We start from the raw sequence: 25,820 nt of genomic DNA on the forward strand, positions 1-25,820 counted from the left end.
GGCCACATCCGCGCCTGAACAGGTCTGTCTTCCCTCGCTTGTGGATCTTGTCGCGTCTCCTGCCATGCAGTCGGTTCCGAATCTTTGTTCCTGTCGTCCGGTGTGCACTGCTTCTATCAGCTCGGCTGGCTTCATCAACTGAACGGGTATCTGTTGCCGCCCTGACTGCCACTATTTGGCCGCAGTTTGCTTCACTCGTGTCTGTAGTAGAGCGGAGGGATGTAGTTCGGATCAATTTAAAGGTTATCGCAGGAGCAGTGACCAAGCAAGACAACAGTGCCATTCCATTCATTTTGTCATGTGTGAAGGGTATCCCCGGAAAGGGGAGACATCAAAATCCCCCGAAAAAGAAAAGAAACGGCCATTTGAAGTGTGCGCCAGGAGCGCACCAATCAACGAATGCCACACCTAAACCCCAAGGCATCGTGGTCAAATATGGCAGCGGGCTGGTCAGCCAATCAGAATGCTGCGGAGGAGAACAGTGGCGACCATACATGGACACGGAAAGGCAAGGAGCCAATGAGAGTGTGCCGCACTCAAGCCCAGAGGGGCTAAAAGCCAGGCGCACAAGGAGCAGGGGGAGGCAAAAAACCAGGAGGCGGATGGAGCACGTGAGCTTCAAGGAACAACCCAGGGGGATGCAACCTGGCCACCGACTATGCCTAGCAAGCCTGGGCAGGGGCGGGCCGACTTATCATTGGCTGTGGCATCCTAGGTGCACCACGAACCTGTGTCTTCGTGGCCCCAGGGGCGGCGGTAGAGCACCTGCGGCTAACGTCCGCACTGCGTCAACCTTCGCTTCGACAGCCCGAAAGGGCTTCATTCGTGCCGAGACCTACTTGGGACCTCTAGCGGCAGCGGCTACCAGGGGGTAGCCATCGAGGAAACTTCATGATGCGCGGAGCCCACGCTGTCCAAGGAACGAACAAGCGCTTCGATTTTTGGCATCAACAAGACGATGACGCCTACCACCGAATCGTGGCCACGCAAGGGTGCGACACATCAGCACCGACGGCCAGGGTAGACTAGTCCAATAGGGACGCATTCATAGGACACAACTATAGTTCATACCACAAGCCAGGTGCAGCACTGTGAAGGCTACATTGTTGTCAATAGTGCACCCACTGAGGGCGCCTAACTCACCGTGAAGGGGTTCCTAAAAAAACATTCCCTTCTCCCCCCTCGGCAAGTGGCACCGCAAGGCCCCGGCGCCTTTTGTCGCTTCCTTCGCGGTGAGTTAGGCGCCCTCAGTGGGGGCACTATTTACAACAAGGTAGCCTCCACAGTGTTGTACCTAGCTTGTGGAATTAACTATAGGGAGTTGTGGTAGAGAGATCACCTAGAGGGTAATGGATTGAGTGTATTTGAAGTAATGGTATAGGAGTTTATTGTACAGACTTTTGAACTTTGATTTGAATTGTATTTTGGCATTTTTAGTTAGGGATTTTAGCATTGAGTTAACCTGACCCAGGATATTTCCTTCGGGCCCAGTCACATGTCTTTCCACCTGCGAGAATGGATGTGGGAATGGTGTTGACGTTGGTTTGAACATGAGGTTTGAACAAGAAGCCATTTTTTGAATTGTAAGACAAAGACTCTGGCACAGAAAACGAAAGGTCAGAGTTTTAAGGAAGAAGAAAACGTGGCGCAAACTAGACGTAGACGAAAGAAACGAGGTAAGACATATACCTCGTTTGTCACCACCTTTTACACTTGTTAACATGATTATACCTAGGTTGATTTTTTGGTTTTTTGTTTTGTTGTTGTTTTTGCTTAGATAAGACTTGTATAAATTTCGTGTGGTTTGCTTCAAATGAATAGTTGGAACTTGGCGCCTGTATATGTCTTACCTCGTTTCTTTCGTCTATGTCTAGTTTGCGCCACATTTTCTTCTTCCTTAAAATATGTACCAACTAGCTCAGCAACAAGTTTTGGAAAGGTCAGAGGTGGACGTTTTTGTCAGAAGGAAGAAATTGTGAGGCGGAGAAAAGCATTGAGGAGGATAAAAGAAGGGCTGAGAAGAAAAAGAGAGAAATTGCATTATAACGGGCTATGTTGTAAGGAATGCATGCAGAACTAAATCGATGCCTCAATGAAAAGGAACTCAAAAAGAAGGGTGAATGCGCCGCACGTGAGACGGAAGGCACGCGGACCGCCAACTGTGATGAGTCACGTGATATTGAAAGAACGCAGGTGGCAGATCACGAGAAGGCTATGATTAAAAAGGAACACAAAGAAAACTGTTGCTTTGGACAGCCCGCTGAGGTGAAAGGCGTGTGCGGAGTGCGAGGCCGTGAATGTACCGAGTGTGGCACAGTGCCAGAACAGACGCATAGAGATGAGTGCTTTGAGAATAAACCCGGTGAAGAAGCACGTGCTGTTCAAAGAACGGGCTTGGCGCTCAGCGAGGAGATCGATGAGAAAATAAAAGAACAAAGGTTCTCGCAAAAGACTGCCGATGCAGGAGTTGCATTCGAAGTGTGAGGTGGTAAATATCTCAAGTTCTGGGCCATTGCATGCCTTCCGAGAGGAGATGAACATGCCGAGGATGTGACAGGCAAAGGGGGGTTGTATGCCCCTGGTGCAGTTGACTCATTTGATTTAAAGGTTTCTCAAAAATCACTAGTTCAGTCCCAGGTTCTTGCCGCTCCAAGTAGTGGTACGAATGGTGGCCGGCAAGAAGGTTGTAGTTTTTTGGAAATGCCTATGGCTAGTGAAAGTACCCTCATCCTCGAAAAGGCCTTTGCGAAGCAGTTGGACAGTGAAGCGGGCAGCTCATAGTCTGAGATTGTAAATGTGGTCCCTAGGGTGCAGCCAAGTACCAGTATTTCAGACCTGCCAGGGCAGCGCCCCATGTCCGAGCTCGGTGACGTCTATGGAAAACGAGAACAGAATGAAAGGGATCCAGGAGACGGGCTGGTAGCTGAAACTCAATGGCGCGTGAAAAAACAGTCATGTTTGCAAAATCCTACGAAGCGAATGAGGGAAAGGAGACTGATGCCTAAGAAGGTTAGAGCGCGTAAGCGAGGGTGTGCCAAAAGAGATAGGGTAGCTGGAAAGTTCATAGAGTTAAAGCACGCTACTAAGATGGCACACAGACGACGAGCTAATGCCTGTAAGACGAATGGATGGCTCCTTAATCAGGCCCCCAGCCAAGCCCCCCCAACCAGCTACATAGGAGAGCGCCAGCGCAGTGATGAAAATAAGACAAAAACAATGAGCGTGCGAGTCGAGCAAAATCCAGAGAAAGCATGCAATAGGCAAGGACTGGAGACAGCTCGTGTCATAGGTCGGGGAGACGAATGAATATTGGTGAGCCTCAAAGCTGAGCCAACAGTGTAGCCAAAAGTTCTGAGTGGTTGAAAGAGAAAAAGGTTAAGTTGAAGGCCAAAATCAACAAACATGATGGAACACGAAGTTGACTCGGACAGAAGTAGGACCCATAACGGTTACAGATAAGTTGTGTATTGTGGCACAGCATAAATATTGTGCTATTGTGAATAGGCAAGGTTGTAGTAAATCTATATAATAAAGAGATGAATTAGTGAGTGACGAAGTACGGATTGAGACATAGTGGTGTCGAATATTAGATATTTGATGTGTTCGAGTAGATTGTATGAGTAGGTTGGTGTAAATACATGAAGTGTAGCCATACATGCGGTAGTTGCGAATTGTGGATAAAGAGTGGTTTTAAGTTTGAGATGTGTGAAAGTGCTTGATTTTGGTGTATGCACGAAATGGATTGTGAAACTAGATTAGTGTGAGAGGTGAGGTGTTGGTTGAAGAAATGTTAAGTCTGTTGTAATAAATGGTAACGATTTGAGGACAGGAGTGAACCAGAGACAAGTGTGAAAAAAATGGAAGGTGATGTGAAGTCTGAAGTGAAAAGTGTGCCGAGAGAGTTGAGCAGTGGTGATGAACAGCAGACTTATGAGAAGTGAGCAAGGGTTGTGGAACAGGGCATCAGTGGCCAAGCTGAAGCAGTTTTTTGAAAAATAACTCTTAAAGCGGGGGGTAATAATTGTTTTTATTGTCACGTGAACGGATCGTGGGGTTGTCTTGACCAGCTTAGAGATGGATGCAGGAAAGCCATTGACGGGTTCGACAAAACACACATTTATTGTACCAGAAAAACCCTCAAGCAAACCACTTAATAAATCAGTGGCAGTCAACCAATAAACACTGAAATCCCTAACTAAAAATCCCAATATACAATTCAAATTAAAATTCAAGTCTGTACAATGAAGTCCTACACCATTAGTTCAAATACGTTAAATCCATCACCTTCTAGGTGATCTCCCTACTATCACAACGCCATAGTTCCTTCCTATGAATACGTGCCTATTGGACTGGCCTACACCGGTCGTCAGCGCTAACGTGTCGCACCCTTGTTTTGCCGCGACTCGGTGGTAGCCGTCATCGTATTGTTGATGCCGGTGTTCGTTCCTTGGGCGGCACACGCTCCGCGCGTCCTGAAGTTTCCTCGCTGGCTACCCCCTGGTAGCTGCTGCCGCTGGAGGTCCCAGGTAGGTCTCGGCACGAACGAAGCCCTTTCGGGCTGTCGAAGCGAAGTTCAACGGAGCATGGACGTTGGCCACAGGAGCCCGACCACCACCGCTGGGGCCACGACGACACAGGTTCGTGGTGCGCCTAGGATGCCGCAGCGAATGCTGTTTAAATTTAATTTAGACCCTCAACTCAAATTTCTTTGTAATTCTGCCCTGTCACTACCCCTAGCTGGGAGTTATTTTGTCGACTTCCCTGCTTTTTTTTATTAATACTCTAGCCCCTGCTTAGTAATACCTACTGCTGACCAGTTAATGCTTCCATCAATTGCGAAGCCCACTGCCTCAGGAAGTAGGACTTTCCCCCCAATTCTATCTGGCTGAATCTTTTGGCATCCTATTACTATGTGGTCGATTGTTTCTTTATCCCTCCCACACCCAACACGTCTCATCCTGTGACGAATATTTGCTCATGTAAGTTCGAGTTCTCAAGCAGCCAGCTCGCGCCTCAAAGAGCAACGCACTACCTTTATTGTTGTCATAAAAGTTCTCTTTCCGGATCTCTTTTTTGCTTGCTTTGTATATTCCCAGCGATCCCTTCTTTTCCATCCTCTCTTTCCACATGAGCGTCTCTGTATCCTTCACTTGCTTTTTAACTGCCCCTCCTTGTTTATTTGCCGCGGTCAAGGTATATTTAGTCGCCAGCTTTCGAGTCCTCTTCCACCATTGGTTGTCCACACTTTGAAGGTACACGTATCTGTGCACTCTGGCTGCCCAGTTCTTCTCATTTAAATGTCTAAGCCGCTCCTCAAAACGTATTTTACTTTGCGCTTCCGTCGCCTCAAATGAAGCCCAATCCATATCGCCTTGTACAGCCTCATTTGTAGTCTTACTGTGAGCTCCCAGTGCTAACGTGCCAACTGTCTTTTGGTTAACCTCCAGTCCCGACAGGATATCGGACTTTAAGCATAATACGGCATTAGAGAACGTGAGCGCCGGCACCATTACCCCTTTCCAGATTCCTCGCACTACCTCGTACTTATTGTATCCCCAAAGTGCTCTATGTTTCATTACTGCTGCATTTCATCTCCCTTTCAGTTTGAGGTGTTCTTCATGGGCATTCAGGTAGCCTTTTCTTTCATTAAGCCAGATCCCCAAGTATTTGTACTTATTTACTAATGGTATGGGTTCCTGTTGAATTCTTATTGGTGCTGTATGAGCTTCCTTGTTGAACACCATGACTCCAGATTTCTGTGGGTTAAAATGTAGGCCGAGGTACGTTGCCTCATCACCACAAAGGTACCACTGTGTCATTTATAGTTCTCATTTTTTTTCGAAAATCCATAAAATTTCAGGCAAGATTCATAAAATCGGAACACGGGTCGAAATTCGTACACGTTACTGAAAATTCAGAGGAGTTGGCAGGTATGCATGCTATGCTTACTGACGCCAGGATTCTGTACTTGTCACAAGAAGGATGGCTTAGCATCAGAGACAAACAACAGGGCTTGGGGCATGCCGGTGGTGCGATGAATGGTGATTGGTGTGCTTTTAAGTACCGCGAGATTAGATATTCTGCTCCATGGCAAAGCTGATATGCGCTAGCGAAAATTAGACAAGAATGTGGTAGTGAGCACTCCAATCGACCTTAACGGCCAGGCTGAGCCTGGCTGAGTGTCGTGACGACGCTTACACAACGCGTAAACACAACAGGAGGCTTGCTTTAGAACAAGAGTGCCAAGGCAGATTCGTGTGCACTACACTACATTTGCCGGCAGCCTTCCGTTACGGTCTGAAGAAGTCACCCTTGCCGATGTTCTTGGAACAAAATTGTTTCTGGAGAATGGCAATCCAGCGCAGCCTGGTCTCTGTGTCACGCTCACTGTGCGGAAAGAGGTCCATTGCGAAAGGCCACTAACAAGGACAGTCTTTGTGAATTTGTGGCCAGTGAGACGCATGGTGATTCGTCCGAAAGCTTGAGGCCCCCGATTGCAGATGGTACATCCGTTTGGTGCAAGTTTTCCCCCGTGACTTCCGCATTTTCTCACCGCACTTCGCTGAGCACCATGGCAGCCTATGACAGAAACGGAAACCTGCCCGTGCTAAAGGCCAGTCATAAGTGCTGCGCTAGCACCACCTGTTGAAGGTTAGACCCAACTGCTCGTTATAAACGGTCTGTACGAAGCTCATCATGTGGGAGCATACCCATGGTGTAAACGGTGATCTCGCTAGACGTAATCAGCCAGCAGCTGCAACATTTGTGTTGACGCAAGCATGTCGAAACGCTACCCATAAACCACTGCGTGCCCAGGGATGTTGAAGCTTGCTTCGGGTTGTAAAGGAGCAACGGCGCAAAATCTATCTTTCCCACTTTTAAAAATGCCAGCAGCAAGATTATTTTAAATGAAGGTCTTTTATGCTGGAATCCACCAAGATCCGAGTGACGTCGCATCCGTCACAGAAATGACATCGCCAGAAAAATGTGGCTTTGCCAGGATTCGAGGCGGGTGCTCCGTCGAGGCAACGGGAGGCGCCAGGCGCTTTACCGACCGCGCTATGAGCGGAAACGCAGACAGCCGTACGAACGCGCCATATATCTTCACTATAACCTCCTCTATTTCGCTGGTGCTGCCGTTTAGGAGAGGTGAAATGAAGTAGTGCATCACTATACTAATGACCCCAGACAGTTGGCGCCAGCTGAGGTCGTCGCAACGAAACTGATAAGTCTGACGTTGCCATACCGGCGATATATAAATAGCGATGTGCAAGTTAATAGCAATGCATAATAAACATTGAACTGATCCTGTGAAGGCATATCACTTTCGTGATTTAACGATTCCTATGAAAGGGGGATCAACCAAATTTATTTACTTTGAAGCAGAACCACAGGTCAGCAATATAATATGTGCCCTTGTAGGAGCGCCCCATGATTACGCAGAAACGAGCTCTCGCTCAGTGCATCGCGTTCTGATATGTTGTGCATGCGCTGTCTGCATTCTTGCAGCAACTATTAGTGCTTGTTTCGTCAAGTGAATGAGCACTTGTATTTTAACTTCTCGCACGATACAAAGTCTAGTACAGAAATATTTGCAGCTAAGTTGTTTTGGTGCAGTAACATAATTAAGTGTACCTGTCCACATTTTCTAAACACATTATATAGTCTGTTTTACATCCTCATTTGTGATTACGAGCCTGTGCTGCTGCAACAGCCAGCAATTGTAAGCAACTAGCAATAACAGGATTAGTTTCACCGATCGGGGCCGCGCTGTTTTTTGGATATTGTAATAGCTGATGCCGGGTTTTTACATGGTTCTTTGGGTTCCACGAGATCACCTTTTCTGGACGATTCTACGAAGGCTCTCAGCCAGGCCAATAGTTTTACTTAGTGAGTAACTGTAACAGGGACAGAATCCAACTGGTGCATTTCAGGGTCCTTTGCTGCATATCTCCAGTACAGTTGTCCACTGGGAATTATGCGGACTTCAACACTACCAATTTCTATTTGCAATTAGCACAGGCTACAAACACTGTTCATGGATTGTAAAAACAGGTGCCTATACACAAAGTTTGAATGTTGCCCATATACTTTGCACATGAGGGATCCATGCAATGGGAAAAAAGTTTTTTTTAATTACTCACACAACCTGTTCGAACCCACTGCCTGGCCAAATTATCAAAAATAAATTTTCAACATGCTTCACCCTCTCCCCTCCTTCCTTTCTATAGCTTAGGTTTCTGCCTATTTCTCAGATGGAGCAAACAGCTGACACGCTTCTTGCTATGTTTAATGGTTCCTGGCGTAGCACCCTTGGTCCCATCTTTAAATTTTTTGTGATGAATTGTTTCATTTGAAAGGATATTTACACGCAGTTTCACTATTTTTGGTAATCTCCTCTCCGGTAGTCAAAAATGGGCCACCTTGTTTAAACTGGATGATCCAATCTCCCTTTATATCCACAATAAAAAATCTACTCCAATTTTTATCCTTTTTCACGAAATCTGTCACAGAAGCTCAGAAATATACTTATTTGGGTATTGCATAAACTGGCAGCTTGAGCTGGAAGTCACATATAACCAGTATTTCTTTATCTGTCGGTCATGAACTGTGTTCATGGAGGCATCAACTCACTTATGCTCCAGCGAAAGATTGCTGTTGTATCTTACTTTAATTTGGTATAAAACTCATGATGCCGGCTCAGTTCCAGTCCTCTCTTGAAGAAACAATATTGAATTGCTTGAGAATGTTTTAGGAAAGCTTGTTGACTTTATTTATTTTAAATATAATTGCACAAATTCTGCTTAGGACATCGTGTAAGCTTATGGGACTCAAACATTAGTCAAGGAGAAAGTTTTTACACCTGACATATCTTTGCTCTTGATAATTCAAATTATAGTCGCACGTATTCTGTCTCAGCTTATACCAACTGGTGAGATTCATACATTAGGGAAAAAACAGTCTCAATCCTTTAAAGGTGTTGTGCCAACAAATTTGTTGCTTGTGCATTCTTTGTTGCAAACGTTTTATAATTCGTTTGAAAGCATGATACATGCTCTCACACGCACATATTCTGAGTGAAAAATTTATTATCGCACGATTCATGTGAACAGGATTCGGTTTCGGTTTCTGGGCGTCGATTCAAGCAGTGACGTCACAGTGTTGCGAGGAGGCTCTGCCACAGCGGCGCTGCGGTACGTTGCGACTTTACTGCGGCGTCTGCTCCCCCACATACGTGCTTCACCACGGAAGTAAACACGCCGACTCGTCACGTTAAGCCGCGACAGCTCCGACGCGGATTCTTTGTCTGCATCCTCGGATGCAGACAAATGAAAACCATGGATTTGCAAATCATAAAAATGCTAAAAAAAAAACGCTCAAAAAAAAAAAAAAAAAAGCTGCCTCCGTCGCGAATCGAACCGGCAACGTTGACCGGATGGGCGGAACGCGCGAGACCACTGAGCCAGCGAACAAACGATTCCGCCCCGCGATATAGCCGGTGTACTAGATGGAGGCCCATCCTTGGAGTCGTACGTCGGTGTTTACTAGCTAGTTTACAGAATTCCTGGCTTGTAAACTCACATTTTTTAATAGCGCTTGCGCAGCAAGGTTCCGCGAAGCCCCCGCGACAGCTTATCGCCATCAACTCTTCTCTTCTGCGAAAGCGCTCGGAAAAATAAGTGTGCCCGGCTGCGACTGCGATTTTGCACTGAAGGGATAGTGCTTACCGTACTTTGGTTTTACGTTTTACGTTAAAAACCTTTGCCGATACTGATCCCTTATTACCCAAATTACCCTACGTAACTGTTCTTCTGCACGAAACTGACCTTATATTTTCTACAGGCGAGCCGATCGCACACGCATTCCGGGGTAGCGGCGTCGCCGAAGAGCACGGCCGAAGCGTCGAACGCCAAAATACGGATCGCATTAGCGCTAGTGTTGAGTTGTATGGGCTTCATGAAACTTACTGAGTTTATTACCCCCCAGAAACTAACAAAATAGAGCCGCGTTCATTGCGGCACGAACGTTGTCGGGGCGCAGTTTTCGCTTCTCGGTCGATTGACGACGCGTCGTGCGACCAGTCAGGCGACCGGTTTTGTTGGCGTCTTCGGTCGGCGAGTCAGTCACACTACGGCGACTTTCCATCGGCCGACGTGTTTGTGTCGCCGTCGGCGTGGTGTGACAACGCGGTCTGACAATTCGGCAGTTGGCCGATGTTTTAACGACTCGTCGGCGTCGCGTCGTCGTCGCCGTCGTATCGGTATAGTGTGTCGATACGACCAAGCGACCAAAGAAACTGTGGTAACTGGAGTTCACGTTCACGTCGCTCGAGTCGCTAGCGTTGTATGACGTCACAAACTTTGCTGCGCTGGCAATTCACTGACGTCATGGTTAGTGGCGCTAGCGATGGGTCCCGATTTCCAGAAGAGCATTTAGGTAATTTTTAGAAGCGAGTTAAAATATATATTAAGCGCTTTCTGTACCCAGCACTTCGTGTTGAGGGTCGTTGCATGCAGAGGAAGCCTACAGCAGGCTTTTTACAGACTTAAAATTTGGTGGCACAACACCTTTAAGTTTGTTCGTATTATGCTAGAAACTTGCAAAAACCGTGGCATAACTCAAAATACTATTCGCCATTATCATATAAATTTTTAAACTATGCTACCAACCTTTTATATTTTCTTTTTTGCACATGTTATCGACTGGAACAGTACAGCTACACGTCTTGCCTCTGTTGAATGAACAGAAGCAAATGTTTAGCTTATTTTAACTTTTTTGTTTCTAATTGCTGCCGCATGTAGTATTCTGAACTGTTGGTATCTTTGATGTTCACACCTTTATGCCCCTCCTTCTTGGGCCTCTAGTTTGCAGTATGTACTTCAATAAAAATGAAAAGTGTGCGACAAGAGCAGTTCAAGGGGCCAACGAAATACTGGCTTCACATTAATTTGTGCAAGACTCACAGAAGAACACATGTATACCCCGCACGAAGTTTAACTAACAGCTCAACTGTTATTTTAAAACAAGACAGCTGTGTATTAAAACAGAGACAGAACGTGTTGTTGGGCTAGTTGGTACATACTGAATTGGAGCTTAGTCTTTTTGTGCGCTAAGCTCCCATTCATGAAAACAGAGATCTCTATGTGCACGAACGCCATTGCTGCTTTTATTTCCAACCCACTGCCACATCACCAAAATGTGAGTGCCACAGGTGACGTGGTGGAATGAAAGGGAACTATCGCTCTCACAGGCGGAGGGGACTGCAAGAACAACAAGCATGCCACATGCAACATTATCAATGCCAAGAAGCTGTGTTGTGGCACTGTCTCTGGATGCAGCCTGCAGCCAGGGTGTCTCCTGCAGCCATTACACCCAGACAGCCATTACCACAAGTACAATAGGTATGAGCCTATTCGCTGTAACCGCTAGGTGGTATGCATTACTAATATTTTTCTTTTCAGGTACGCAGTGTTCCCTGACATCACTCATCAGTGCTGGCTCCCAAACAGAGGCAGGATTTGGAGGTCTGACTTTTCGTTATTGTTTCTATTATGAGTATCTCACAGAGCAGGCAAGGCAGTTAACAAAAGTTTTATCAAAAAGTCAAGGGAAGCTTGCACTCACACTCAAGACTTCAACGGCAAAGCTGTTGTAGCTGTTGGGCAGGCCACACCAAGGGGGGGATATTTAATGGATGTGCATTTGGGGGTCATTGTGAGGATTAATTCCACAGTTTCAGGCAGTGGCTGTTTTGAGCGCCATAAATGCCAGTAGTCAACCACATAGCTAGCCTGTGCTCGTGCAATATTACTATCTGCCGTTGTTGTGGCTGCAGCAACTGCTGTAGGAATTCAAATTTGCGTAAAAAATTTCAACGGGATATCGTTTTTAGGCTCATTTTGCAGTTTTGTTTCGTGGTCATCAAGCGTCCTCTGAAATATATCACTGCCGCATACTGGAAATGGAAATGACGATTACGGCAGGCAGATGTGAGGGCTCGTACGATTTGGTACATGGGGTGGCAGCTACTTGAGCGTGAAAAAGAGAAAATACAAGGGTGGATACAAAAGAAAGGATACGTGATTTCAGCTGGCATTTTGCATGCGTTGTGAAATTAGTTTTACAGACACGGCCTTCAGCAGACACAGTCGCCAGGCATGCCCGCAACTCGCTTCGGTACTAATGCTGCCAGCTGCACTGTGTCCTCTGACTAAAAAGCGGGCAAAGAATAATGCCAGGCCCTCAAAAAGTAAAGGAGGCCTACATCCTGAGAAGAAACAAAATAAATGTCCTAAAAGGACAGAAAACCAGTGCGTAATTTGGAATTCTACCAATTTGCCACTTTTCAAATTTTTTGCATACCTGCCACCGGCACAAGCTCTGTCCGGCATATGATTGATGGCACTATGCAGCCAACTTGCGGGATGTGCCAGTCCCGCAGGCTGGTAGTTCCTTGTCAAACTTCCACTTACGCCCAAATTCGCCTAACGTCTTGTTCAACGCTGTTTTTTACATTGTGATGTCAACCATTTTGGGTGTTTTGAGTTGGTCATTTAATGTGGTGCCTGGGTCAGGGATAGTGCTCTCACATAGACACTATGAGTAATATAATTCAGATATCAAGTGCACTTGTATCCCTTTGCCACAATTCAAAAACTCGTTGTAGTGTGTAAATGTTCCTCCTGACAAAAAATGAGAAGGTATTTGCTTTTCCAATCATACCTTGCAAGTAATAAGTCATATGAACTACTCTACTGAAATGGCTTCGATTGTGTCATTCATTATGAGAAGTCAAGTGTGTAAAAAGTTCAATTATAAGAGACTGTAATAATGGAGAAACAGCTCTTAGCAGCTAAGTAGCACATCTAATTGGCGCCCCTTCGGCAATATTACTCTGTAAACAACAGTTTGGCTGAAGGATAAGAAAAATGCATGATTAGTTGGCAAATTTGGCATAGCAGGCAAGCTGATCTGTTATCTATTTGTCTGTCTGAAAAGGCCTATCTAGTGGGCTCAATTGTGTATGTGTCGTTTTCTTTAGAGTGGGAAAGTACCGATTGGGCTGTTGCTGGTTCTCTTGCATGTAGCTGGGTTGTGGGAATTTTCTTCTGTGGTTTCTGTTTTTTACTTCCAGGAGACACTGCAAGAACAACAGCAAGCATGCCACATGCAACATTATCGATGCCAAGAAGCTGTGTTGTGGCACTGCCTCTGGATGCAGCCTGCAGCCAGGGTGTCTCCTGCAGCCATTACTCCCAGACAGCCATTACCAGAAGTACAATAGGTATGCGCCTCTTCTTTGTAACCGCTAGGTTGTATGCATTACTAATATTTTTCTTTTCAGGTACGCAGTGTTCTCTGACATCACTCATCAGTGCTGGCTCCCAAACAGAGGCAGGATTTGGAGGTCGGACTTTTCATTATTGTTTCTATTATGAGTATCTCACAGAACAGGCAAGGCAGTTAAGAAAACTTCTTATCGTAAAAAGTAGAGGAAAGCTCACACTCATGCTCAAATCATGAATGGCAAAGCTTTTGTAGCTGAGCATTGCTGGGCACATAGTAATGTTTCATTATTATTGCTTATTTTCATAGTTGTGTTGGTAGTATTCGTCGTCATATGCATCAGGGAGGTCGTCATCTTCTTCACAGTGAGTGGGGGATGCAAAGTTATCCTCAGCATTGTAGACTTGCACTATCTCTTCCTCATCTACTCGAGGCACCAGTCTGGCTGGGATCTGCAAGTCGTCTCGGGAAGGATTGGCACACTCGTAGCCATGTCTCCAATCATACATACTGGCTTCTAGAAAATGTAGCGGCTGCGGGGCCTCTCCCAAGCAGGGTGTCTTTTCATTTTTAGCATTAGCGCTGGTGTTGTTTTTTACATGTGCTGTAGCACTGACGACAGCGCTGGTGGTTTTGTTTTGTTTGCTGAAGCCACTGCACAAGCCGGGTACTCGGCAGTAGCCGCGAGGCATGCACTTACGAGAGCTGGGAATTTTCATGGTATTTTTTTGCAACAGTGTACTTCCGGCTTGTACGACAGCTCCGCTGCTATAAGTGTTACGAACAACTTTTGCGAAATTTCTTTTCGTTGCGGGTGGGCCCAAGCTGATTGATGCCAGAACTATTTTTTCTTTGCAACTTCAAGTGCACAAAATGTGGCAATTCTAGTTCGTGGTGTGCTAAAGGATGGTGTATCGGGTAACACTTTAGCAGTTTAGTAGCTAGGTTGTGGGCTAATGGTGCGAAGCCTGAATTTATAAGAGGACCATGTTGCATGTTAGTTTGCTCGTGGTCTTAAAGAAAATGTAGCATAATGAAAAAGCAGAATTGACCGATACTGGAAACAAAATACACGGACATTATCTGTGTATTTTGTTCGTAGTCTTCTTGATTAGTTAAGTTAGAAATCGACCATGTTTGTTTTAAGCAGCATGTATCAAAAGAGTTCTGGTGTTAGAAATTTGGTCGTGGACGTATGCAATACTGTCTGATAGTGCCTAGTGGTAGCCTTTGTGTGTTTAACCAGAGTTGTGCATTTGTTTTCCCTATTTGGAAAAGATAAAATCTTGCTACTGCCAGTGTAGGAACTGTTGGCAGACCATCTGGACCACCATCACCATCGCAGGGGTGAGACAGCTGTGCATACTGTGCAGTTTTGATGCAGATTCGCTTTTCTGCTCCAAGCTGCTCCAAGGGCATGAAAATTTCTAAAATTGCACCAAAATGCTCCAATGCAGCCTTAAGCTAGGATTTTGACGCTCATATCAGTTTCTAGGGGAGAAAGTGCCAACTTGACATCATGATTTTCCAATGAAGGTGACAATGTTTTTACCAGTTTTACTGATTGATCAATCACTAATTGATAGAACACAGGCAACAGATGGCAAAAAATGTCGCAAAGGTCGTTTTTAGAAAGTCATGTTTTGAGTTTGCACATGTGATATTCGGTGCATTTACAAAGTAACCCCATCAGAAGCTATTCCAAAGGACCATTGGAAAATACTTATAAGAGCTGAGAGGACAAATCATTTGCACAAGTTGACGATAAAGTGCAACTTTTGGTGCGCTGTAGCTCCAGAACGTCACCACCAGGCACTGCCATCTTGTTGTTGGTATATTTACGACAGCAGGCAAGAGACGCGCGACGTATGGAGAGGTGGCCAAATGGGTCTCTTGGGACTTCATTTCTGCAAAAACAGTTGTAGCCGGGTTGATAATGGACGGAGTAATCTGGTCCGCGAGTGGTGACGATGTTGGCGAAGATGACAGAGAGTCGGAGGATGGCAGTGATGCACCGGTGGAACTCCCACTGAAGATACTGAAATATTTGTTAGCGTGTCTGAGGAAAAAGATCTCGATGTTTTTGCCTAAACGCAGTCCGTAAGTACATGTCATCTGTGTGTATCCATAAACCACTTTTGAGAAGTAGTTATGTCCAGACTTTGGATGTTATATGCCCGTGTCTAGCCCTGCTTACAGGGGGATGCATTACTAGGCGGCGGCCGCCACAACCATGTACTTTCACCGCACTTTCTAACGATCTGATTCTCTATGAGTTTACCTAATTAACAGGTGCGTCTTATATACCGGTGCGTCTTATACAACGGTGCGACTTATATACGTTTTTTTTTTTGCAAAAACTCATTTTGAAGGGGGTGCGACTTATACAAAGGTGCGACTTATAGACAGGAAAATACAGTAAATTTCAGTGCAGTGGAATGACAATCAGCTCCATGCATAGGCAGGTTTCCTGATGCCGGCTTGTGACACGCACCTGGCGCTTATACACCACATTCACTCTTATACACTCTCGTGCTTATACACTCTCGTAAATACACCACATTTGCGAACAAAGTGACTGCACCACAGAAATATGTATTTCCAACGCATACAAATGGCAGACAAATAGCCTGAAAACAGTGAAGAGACGTCTTGGCGTGGGGAAAAATCAGATGTATGCACTTAAGGATAAGCAAGGCAATGTCCTCACAAATAGAGATAAAATAGTCACAGTGGCTGAGGAGTTCTATAGGGATCTGTACAGTAGCCAGGACATACAAGATAATGCCGAACGAGAGAGTAGTTCACAGGAGATAGACATCCCACCAGTAACGACCGAAGAAGTAAGGAAGGCTTTGAAAGAAAGGAAAGGGGGCAAAGCACCTGGTGAGGATCAGATAACAGCAGACCTCTTGAAGGAAGGCAGAGAAATTGTACTTGACAAACCTCCAAACCTGTATACGCAATGCCTAATGACCGCAATGGTACCGGAATCTTGGAAGAACGCGAACATCATCCTAATCCATAAGAAAGGCGACATGAAGGACTTGAAAAATTACAGGCCGATCAGCTTACTGTCAGTCGTCTACAAGGTATTTACCAAGGTAATCGCTAACCGAATCTCAGCAACCTTAGATTTCAGTCAACCTAAAGAACAAGCAGGGTTCCGTAAAGGTTATTCAACAATGACCATATTCACACGATCAATCAGGTGATAGAGAAGTGCGCTGAGTATACTGAACCCCTATATATAGCCTTCATAGATTATGAGAAAGCATTTGACTCGGTCGAAACCGTAGCAGTCATTCAGACATTACGGAACCAGGGGGTAGATGAGCATTATGTAAGAATACTAGAGGATATCTACAATGGGTCTGCAGCTACCATCATCCTCCATAGGGAGAGCAGTAAAATACCTATAAGGAAGGGTGTCAGACAAGGAGACACAATCTCTCCAATGTTATTCACAGCATGCTTACAAGAAGTATTCAGAACGTTGGATTGGGAACAGGTGGGAGTAAGGGTTAATGGAGAATACCTCAGTAACCTCAGATTTGCTGATGACGTTGCCTTGCTAAGTAACTCGGGGGACGAATTGCAAAGCATGCTTTCTGCACTGGGCGAACAGAGTAGAACCGTGGGCCTGAAAATTAATGTGCAGAAAACTAAAGTAATGATCAATATCCTCGGGACAGCACAGCGGTTTGAGATAGGTGGCCAGGCAGTGGAAGTGGTAAGCGAATATATCTACTTAGGCCAAGTTGTGACCCCAGATCCCAACCATGAGGCAGAGATAATTAGAAGGATCAGAATGGGGTGGGGTGCATATGGCAGACATTCTCAGATAATTTATTTATTTATTTTATTTATTTATTTTATTTTCCTCAAGGGTTCCTAACAGAAGGGACATTACATGAGGGGTGGGTATACAAGGCATTGGTAAAGGCAAAATGGGATGTGCAACAGAATAAAACAACAAACAATTTTAGGATATAGCTGAAGCGGCAGAAACAGACAACAAAAAAAAAAGATAGGAGGGGGGAACAGGTACAGTTGTTTGTGGACTGTGGATGAAAACAATTTGCAGTGGCAAAAGATACCACCTAAAAGGTACAAAACATTGTCAAGTACAATATATATATATACACATATACACATATGTATACACATGTGTACTTACATATACAAATATACATACACATATATACACGCCGTATGAAGAAAATGACACCAGGAACCATTATGCAAGAAATATCATGTGAGGTCACACGAAAAAAGAAAAAGTTGAGCACGTTAGAAAGTTACCAGGCAATTTATTACGGTTCAATGATCGTCGTCAGGGCATTTTTAAAGGCTTCTGCATCCTGAATGCTAACAATGGTATATGGTAGGGCGTTCCATTCCTTAGCTGTGCGAATAAAGAAAGATTCTGCAAATGTGGTAGTTTTGGGGCGAGGGTAATGAACTTGCATAGTGTTGCAGCAACGATCAGAGAAATGGGGCGTTGGGTGACGTAAATGCTCGATGGGGATGCGTGATAGAATTTGTGGAATAATGCGAGTCACGCAGTTTTTCGGCGGTGACTAAGAGGAATGAGTGCGGCACGTTTTTTTAAGTCTGTTACACTGGTGAACGATGAGTAATCGGAAAAGGCAAATCTGGCAGCGCGGTTTTGGATGGCTTCTAGGTTTTGGATGAGGTAATTCTGGTGTGGGTCCCAAACTGCTGCGGCGTACTCCAGTTTGGGGCGTATTATTGTGGTGAAAGCTAATATTTTTAAGTGGCTGGGAGCAAACTTCAGGGTTCGTTGAATATAACCTAAAGATCTACTAGCTGTTGAAATGACGTGATTAATGTGGAGGGTCCAAGATAGGTCACTTGAGATATGTATTCCAAGGTATTTATAAGAGGTAGTTGATTGTAGAAAACTGTTATGTAGGGCGTAGTTGTACAAAAACGGATTAGTACGTCTGTGAAAAGACACTGATCTACATTTAGAAATGTTTAAGCTCATCTGCCACTTGTGGCACCAATTTTGAACGGCTGTTAGGTCTGCTTGTAAAGTTACTTGATCTTCATGACTAGCGATTGTTGCGTAAATAACGCAATCGTCGGCGAATAATCCTATATTGTTAGTAATACAGTGTGGAAGATCATTGATGTAAATCAGGAAAAGCAGGGGGCCAAGTACTGTTCCTTGGGGAACACCGGAGAGGACGGGAGAGATTTGGGACCTAGCTGTATTTATGACGACGAACTGTTTTCTGTCAGTGAGAAAGTTATTAATCCAAGACAAGACAAATGGGTCGAGGTTAAGCAAAGAAAGTTTGGTCATAAGGCGGTGGTGAGGAACTTTATCAAAAGCCTTTTCAAAGTCAAGAAATATTGCGTCAGTTTGGATATTGCGGTCAAGATTTGTGTGCAAGTCATGAATGAAGGCAGCATGTTGCGTTTCACACGACAGGCCTTTACGAAAACCATGTTGGGAAGGGTGAATGAAGTTGTGCTGTTCGAGGTGATTAATGATGTTGGTAAATAAAATGTGCTCCATAATTTTGGATGGGACACTGGTAAGCGATATGGGCCGGTAGTTATATGGGGATGATTTGTTGCCATTTTTGAACAATGGGGTGATTATACCGAGTTTCCAATCGCTCGGCACCTGTCCCTGCGAAAGGGATTGTGAGAAGAGCAGCTGAAATGCTGCACTAATTATCAATTGGGTATTCTTTAATACTTTGCTGTTTATGTTATCAATTCCACTTGCAGATGAAAGTTTCATTTTTCTAATTACGTTACTTATACCATTTGTAGAAATTTCAATAGGTGACATTGGATCGCTTATGATAGATCCGGCAGTCTCTCCAAAGTTCGCACAAAAGCTATGTTCACGCGTGAAAACAGAACAAAAGGCATGGTTTAAGGCATTGGCCGAATCTACGTCACTGAGCGGTTTGTCATTCGTACCGGATAAGGTTATCGGCAAGATGTTTGTTGGGTTTATTGTTTTCCAGAATTTCCTAGGGTTATTTTTGAGCATGTCTGGTAGTGTTGTTCGAAAAAAATCGCGTTTCGCGTTTTGAATGCTAATCGAGAGGCGTTTTACGGACTCGGAATATTCTTTCCATAAGGATGGTTGGTTCTGTTTTTTGGCCCGTCGGAACAGGCGTTTTTTCCGGTTTATTAGTTTTTTAATCGCGTTGTTAAACCAAGGGGCGGATGTTTTGTTTTTAATTTTTATGCTTGGTATATATGCATCAGTTAGTTGGTTGAGTTTTTCAACTAGCAACTTCCAATTATTTTCTATTGTGCGCTTGTTAAATCCCTGTTCGTATGAAATGTAAAATTGTTCAAGTTCGGTGTTAATTCTTTCATAATTGCCACGGCCGTAGAGTTTTATCTGCTTTGGTGTAGGTTTATTTTCTGGGAAGGTGAAACTGAAAGAGGCAAGAATAATTTTGTGATCACTTATTTCTTTAAGGTAATGGAGAGAATGCAGGCTACTTGGATCCGACATTAGGATAAGGTCTAATATATTAGAGGTGTGTAATGTTTCTCTGGTGGCGTGAGTTATTACTGGGGTTAGTTGGTAGTTTTCTAAGCAGGCTAGGAATTCGCCGCATTCACCGCTGTGAAGGGAAACGTTGTTTGCCCATTTTATAGACTAATTGAAGTCCCCGCAAATTATAAACTTTGCACGGGGATACATTTTGTGCAGGCTGTCGAGGGTGTCATTAAAATTGAGGTTAAAGTTGGGCTCTGATTTGGGGGGACGGTAACACACACCTAGTATGATCAGCCCATGTGAACTTTCGCAAGCTACCCAAAGGGCTTCCAGTGGACTCCTAATGGTGATAATAAAGTGACGGATTGTATGTTTAATAGCGATAAACACGCCACCACCTCGACCGGATAAGCGGTCCTGGCGATGCAACGTGAAATCGGTTAGGTATGGAAGAACTTCAGAATCTTTGATGGAAGGTGAAAGCCATGTTTCTGTCAACATCACAACGTTACAATCAGATGATTGAATTGTGGTGCATATTTCGTCGCGTTTCGGCATGATACTTCTTATGTTCGTGTAGAGAATAGAAAAGGTGACGTCATTTGTATGTTTGGTGGGGTGATTCTGGATTTGGCGAGAGGGTGAGGTAACTGGCGATACATTTACTGGGATGCGAAATGGCTAGCTGTCACGTGGAAAAATTTCTTTGACTTCTTTTCGGGTTTCATCGTAGTGGTACGATTTTTTCCCGATAACTACCTTCTTGTAACGAAGCTTGAAAGGGCCGCCGTGCTCACGTGCGAAACCTAGAAGCTCTCTCTGGGCAGTGCGGGTTGCAAAACAATAATCCTGAGCTACACTGTACGGCGTATCTTTCAGTTTGAAACCGTTAGATAAGATTGCTTCTTTTATTTTGAACTGGGAGAAGTTAACAATTACTGGACGTGGTTTATCCGGTTGAACTTTTCCGATTCTGTGCTCTCTTTCGATATCGTTCAGCACGAGGTTAATTTTGATGTGCTTCTTGCAAATGTCAGCAACAAACCCTTCACTGTCTGCCCAAGTTTCTTCTTCTTTTTCGGGGATTCCATAAAAAAGAAGATTACACCGACGTGACCTATCTTCGGCATCGTTCAGCCTGCCTTCCATGTTGGAGAGCTGGATTGTTGCGTCGGTTGATGATTTTGTTAAAGTTTCTACGCTGGAAAGAAGTTCCGGGATAGATGCGCACATTTCTTCAGATTTTGTGATACGAGTTGCAAGGTCTGTTAATGTTTCTTCGGTTGCTGTAAGTCGTTCATTTATCGTTTTGAGTGCGGAAAGAATTTGAGCATGGTCTTCGTCTAGTTTTGTTAGAAGTGCATGGATAGTTTGGTCGGTTTGACTGACTGTGCTACGCGTGGTAGGGCCTGGATTAACTTCTACATCACCTGAACACAGTAGCAGTTTTAGTACAATGTTCGCACATGTAAAGATATTCATAACAAAGCACAAGAAATACTGTGGGCATGGCAGTTGTACCAAAAAACGGTTGCTAGTTTTTTTTGCATAAAGGGAGTCGGACGAACGTACCTGCGCAATAAATGCGAAGGGCGTGAAGGATTCCGCATGTCGGCACAACTGTCAAGCCCACGAAGTGTCGGCTGTGGAATGCTGTCTTTTATGCCCGGTCAGGCAGCTGATGTCGCTGAGGGTGGCGTTGTTGAAAATTCCAGGAGTACGGTGAGGGGGTCGATGCAGGGGCCATCTTTCGTTGCTGGCTGGAGCGGTGCTGGAGCGTCATGCAGGAGAAGGGGGCATTGTCCGGATTGGCTGCTGCTGATAGCGTCGAAGGGCTCGACACGGCATGCAGCAGCGAGCACCTGCGCAATAAATGCGAAGGGCGTGAAGGGAATCCGCATGTCGGCCAACTGTCAAGCCCACGAAGTGTCGGCTGCGGAGCGCTGTCTTTTATGCCCGGTCGGGCAGCTGATGTCGCTGAGGGTGGCGTTGTTGAAAATTCCAGGAGTACGGTGAGGGGGTCGATGCAGGGGCCATCTTTCGGTACTGGCTGGAGCGGTGCTGGAGCGCCATGCAGGAGAAGGGTGCGTTGTCCGGATTGGCTGCTGCTGATAGCGTCGAAGGGCTCGACACGGTATGCAGCAGCGAGCACCTGCGCAATAAATGCGAAGGGCGTGAAGGGAATCCGCATGTCGGCACAACTGTCAAGCCCACCAGCCTACCATTGTCGCTGAAGAAGAAAGTGTATGACAGCTGCATCTTACCGGTACTCACCTACGGGGCAGAAACTTGGAGGCTCACTAAGAGGGTTCAACTTAAATTGAGAACGACTCAGCGGGCGATGGAGCGGAAAATGATAGGTGTAACATTAAGGGACAAGAAGAGAGCGGAGTGGGTCAGGGAGCAAACTGGTGTTAAAGACATTAGTAGAAATTAAGAAGAATAAATGGACGTGGGCAGGGCATGTAATGCGAAGGCAAGATAACCGCTGGTCATTAAGGGTAACAGAGTGGATCCCTAGAGAAGGCAAGCATTGCAGGGGGCGGCAGAAAGTTAGATGGGCAGATGAGATCAAGAAGTTTGCGGGGATAAATTGGTCACAGTTCGCACAGGACCGAGGGAATTGGAGAATAATGGGAGAGGCCTTTGCCCTGCAGTGGGCGTAGATAGGATGGTGATGATGGTGATGATGACAAATGGAAAATATCAGTCGCGAACGTGCCTCAAAAGCAACGGCGACAGTGGTGAGCAGGCCGGCGACTCCCGCGACTGCTTTCAAAACGGGCCGCTAGGGGGATTTTGGATTTTAGTGGCGCCCCTACAGGCAGCGCTCGAAGCGTATACGTGCATGTCAAGTAAAATATAATGCCAAAGGGAAGGTGGCTAGCCATAGCAACGTTAATAAAATTACGCTCGTAGTAAATGTGCACCTCGGGGATTGATGTGGTGGGGCGCAACGACGATCGGTTCGCTTTGCGCGACATTTGTTTTACAACACAGTCGGGCATTATAAAATAAGAATTTCAGCATTCAAATGATAGCAAAATTACTTTATGATTGGAGCATTTTTAATTTGATATCTCTTTATGTCATCTATGCATAGAGCCTCAATAAAATTTAAGCAGTTTGTAAGAATACAGTACATATCTTACAGCCAGTAAAAGGCTTCTTTATAACAGTTTTTGTACCTTCAGCCTTATCCTGCCCTGGCTGAGCTAGATTTCAAGAAAACTGGCGTCTGAGGTCGAAGCCCACACCTGGTGTCTTCATAGTTGCAAAGAGTATGTTTCAACAGTTTTAAGAGGCAACTAGTAGTTGAAACTCAACTCACTGTTATGGGAAAGCATTTTACGTCCTGTACCTTGTAATACTTTGTTAAAATGTTTTCCTCCAAATGCTGTTTCTCTGCAGTGTGTACTGCAAACTGATTAAAAAGTGTAGTTTTCCACCACTTACTAAAAATTAAATTTTTTAGGCTCCTTCGAAATGTCGTTGGCTGCTTCATATTGAGGTCCTTTTTCTCCAAAATTTAGATGTTGCTGCTCCAGGAATTGCCCCCACATATGTTTAAGCTGTTTCACCCCTGCATAAGTCACTCTGCCTTTTCCATGCAAGGCTTTTGGGTTCCATTCTATTTAATGGAAGTGAAGTTGGGTAATCTAAATTTAAATATTCTTTTATGTTGTTATGTGACGCTCCAAATACACCGGCAAACAGCTAAGACGTAGCAGCATCGAGAGACACTGGTCGGTGCTTGGTTCGATCGGCGTCGCGCCAAATATCGTCCCGCCTGGGTCCTCTCCTATGAGGACTGGATCAGGCCACGTGATCGACACCAAGCTACGTTGGCTGCGTTGTGGCACTTCGTTTGCGAGGCAGCCATGGCCGGACATTATTAACCCCCTCCCTTAAGCCTGCGGCCTCGAGCCATCCAAATAAAAACATTTGTCTGTCTGTCTGTGCTTGGTTCAAGGAAGGAGAGGAAGTTGATTGACCAACTTGTGAACCATTTGTCTATGCGCTGCTGCATTAGCAACCATTGTGAATAGTGGAAATATCATACATATGCCTTATTTTTCATCCTGACATTGTGGTTGAGGTGCAGCTTCATCCCCGTCGAGGCCGTTGCACTTTGCCACATCTCCTCCATTGGTCGAGTGGGTGACTGTGGCCCCTCACTATCACCCCAGCTCAGCACTGAAGGGGTTCACTTTACATGCCACAGGGCTTCGAAGTGGATGCCACCTTTGCTATTGCGAGATGACTGACCACGCCAGAAATGCATTGACACCACCATTTGTCATGTTGTAGCCCCATGAACCCGGCCGCTTTTTGTGGGACAGGTGATGTCAATGTGGAGGATTAAATCAAGACTTTTGAGCGGGCGAGCACACACAACTGATGGGATCCCAGTGTCACAGTTGCAAATGTCGAATATTAAACACCTAAGAAATGGTTCCTCGCAAACGAATACGAAGTCAATAGCTGGGCTGCCTCCAAACCCATTGGTCGCAAGCTCGCTTGTCAAAATGAACTGGCTTCTCACGCACAGGCGTCCACTGAAGCGCAAGCACGTCGCCTCAGGAAAGATCCGAACATGGCCGACACAGAGAAGGTTCTCACCTCTGAAAAGGCATGGCTGACGACGGCTTCCACCTGCTGGTTTGTAAAGACTGCGTCACCGTCAAGTCCGTTCTGTGCCACTGCTTCGAACAGGCAGGGGTGACACAGCTGCGCATAAAGTTTTCCCATCAAAAACCATTCAAAGTCCTGTAGAAAAAATACTTATGTGTACTGAGGCGTCAAACTACTTGTGCAAGTTGATGAAAAAATGACAAGTACTGGAGCGCCGTATCCCCGGAACGACATTACTGGGCGCCGCCATCTTGGTGTGGTGAAGATGTAAAAACATGGCCGCTGGGCAAAGCAGTTGCTTGTGGTTCAGGCAGAGTGCTCTTCTCCGATTTCTACCTTGGTTTTAGTTATTGGGGTGGCTGGGTTTACATTTAGTCATTTGATCTGTTGCGGGTATGTTGTGGGACTTGAAAGACGGGAGTTCATCAAAAACAACAGGGCGCCGCGAATTCGCTGTGTTTGGGCTTTGAGTGTGGTGCCAGCGCGAGCTTGTAGTGAAATTTCGGATTCATTGCGGCGTTATAAAACGCTGAGATATTGCTGCCTTTCACAGAGAGCTTGCGAGTGGCGGGAATGGGACGATCGACGCTGCAGAAGCAGCAGCGCAGGCTACATCGCCGCAAAATGTTCAAGCAGTGTCCGATAGCGGGACAAGGTAATATTTCCCGCAAGTAATAATTGTTCATTTATCTTAAGTGAAATTTAATGCCAAGAGGGAGGCGGCTAAACATACCAACGTTGCTCAAATTATGATCGTAGTGAATATGCACCTTGGGGATTGAAATGGAAGGGCTGGTGGGGTGCGACGACTGTCACCTCCCTTAGCGCAACTTTTGCCATGGCTCTACCCTTGTGCGTAAAGCCGAGTCTGGGATTACAAAAATAACAATTTCGGCATTCCCATGATAATAAAAGTGCCTTACGATTGCTTAGTTTTTCAATTCGATATTTTCAATGGCGCTCCACTATTTATGCATAGAACCCAATAATTTAAAAAGGTTTGTAAAAGGTAGTGCAGTTCGTACCTTATGATACTCTGGTAGAAAAAAAACTTTATTGAGAGGCTGTTTCAGTGTTATGTAGGTTCAAAATCGAATAAACAGTGCAGTTTCCCCTCATGAGTTGCCAATAATTTGATTTTTTAGGCTCCTAACGTGTCATAATAAATGTCGTTCTTCTGCTACAATTTATGGTTCTTCTGCTCCAAAATCAAGATTTCGCTGCCCTAAAACTCCCAAATCCAACTCAGCTGTCTCACCCCTGAACAGGTGAAAGCCCGCCAAATTGCTCAGCAGTTCACCAGGCTTCCAAACATCGCTCCGCCTCATCGTGCGAGGATGTTCCGCAATGGCTACTTCTGCCCACAACGCCAGAACACCTCACCAAGATTGTC

General features: G+C 45.3%; 2 protein-coding genes across 2 annotated transcripts in view; both read left to right on the top strand.

The window, feature by feature from the left end:
* The first annotated feature begins 4,583 nt into the window (after nt 1-4,583).
* The window catches only part of LOC144159764 (uncharacterized), a 321,877-nt gene continuing 300,640 nt past the window's right edge, over nt 4,584-25,820 (top strand). The window contains exons 1-5 of the mRNA XM_077691456.1: nt 4,584-4,644; nt 11,252-11,402; nt 11,463-11,525; nt 13,136-13,285; nt 13,346-13,408. Coding sequence (XP_077547582.1) covers nt 4,584-4,644; nt 11,252-11,402; nt 11,463-11,525; nt 13,136-13,285; nt 13,346-13,408 — 488 coding nt within the window. The remainder of the gene's footprint in view (nt 4,645-11,251; nt 11,403-11,462; nt 11,526-13,135; nt 13,286-13,345; nt 13,409-25,820) is intronic.
* Nucleotides 14,602-25,820, top strand: part of LOC144158311 (uncharacterized) — a 29,408-nt gene continuing 18,189 nt past the window's right edge. Inside the window, exon 1 of the mRNA XM_077689131.1 lies at nt 14,602-14,634. The gene's annotated coding sequence lies outside the window, so the exon portion shown is untranslated. The remainder of the gene's footprint in view (nt 14,635-25,820) is intronic.

The sequence above is a fragment of the Haemaphysalis longicornis genome, unplaced genomic scaffold, assembly GCF_048455015.1.
Source record: "Haemaphysalis longicornis isolate Haplotype H1 unplaced genomic scaffold, Haemaphysalis longicornis Haplotype H1 scaffold_10, whole genome shotgun sequence".
NCBI classification, from domain to species: Eukaryota; Metazoa; Arthropoda; class Arachnida; order Ixodida; family Ixodidae; genus Haemaphysalis; species Haemaphysalis longicornis.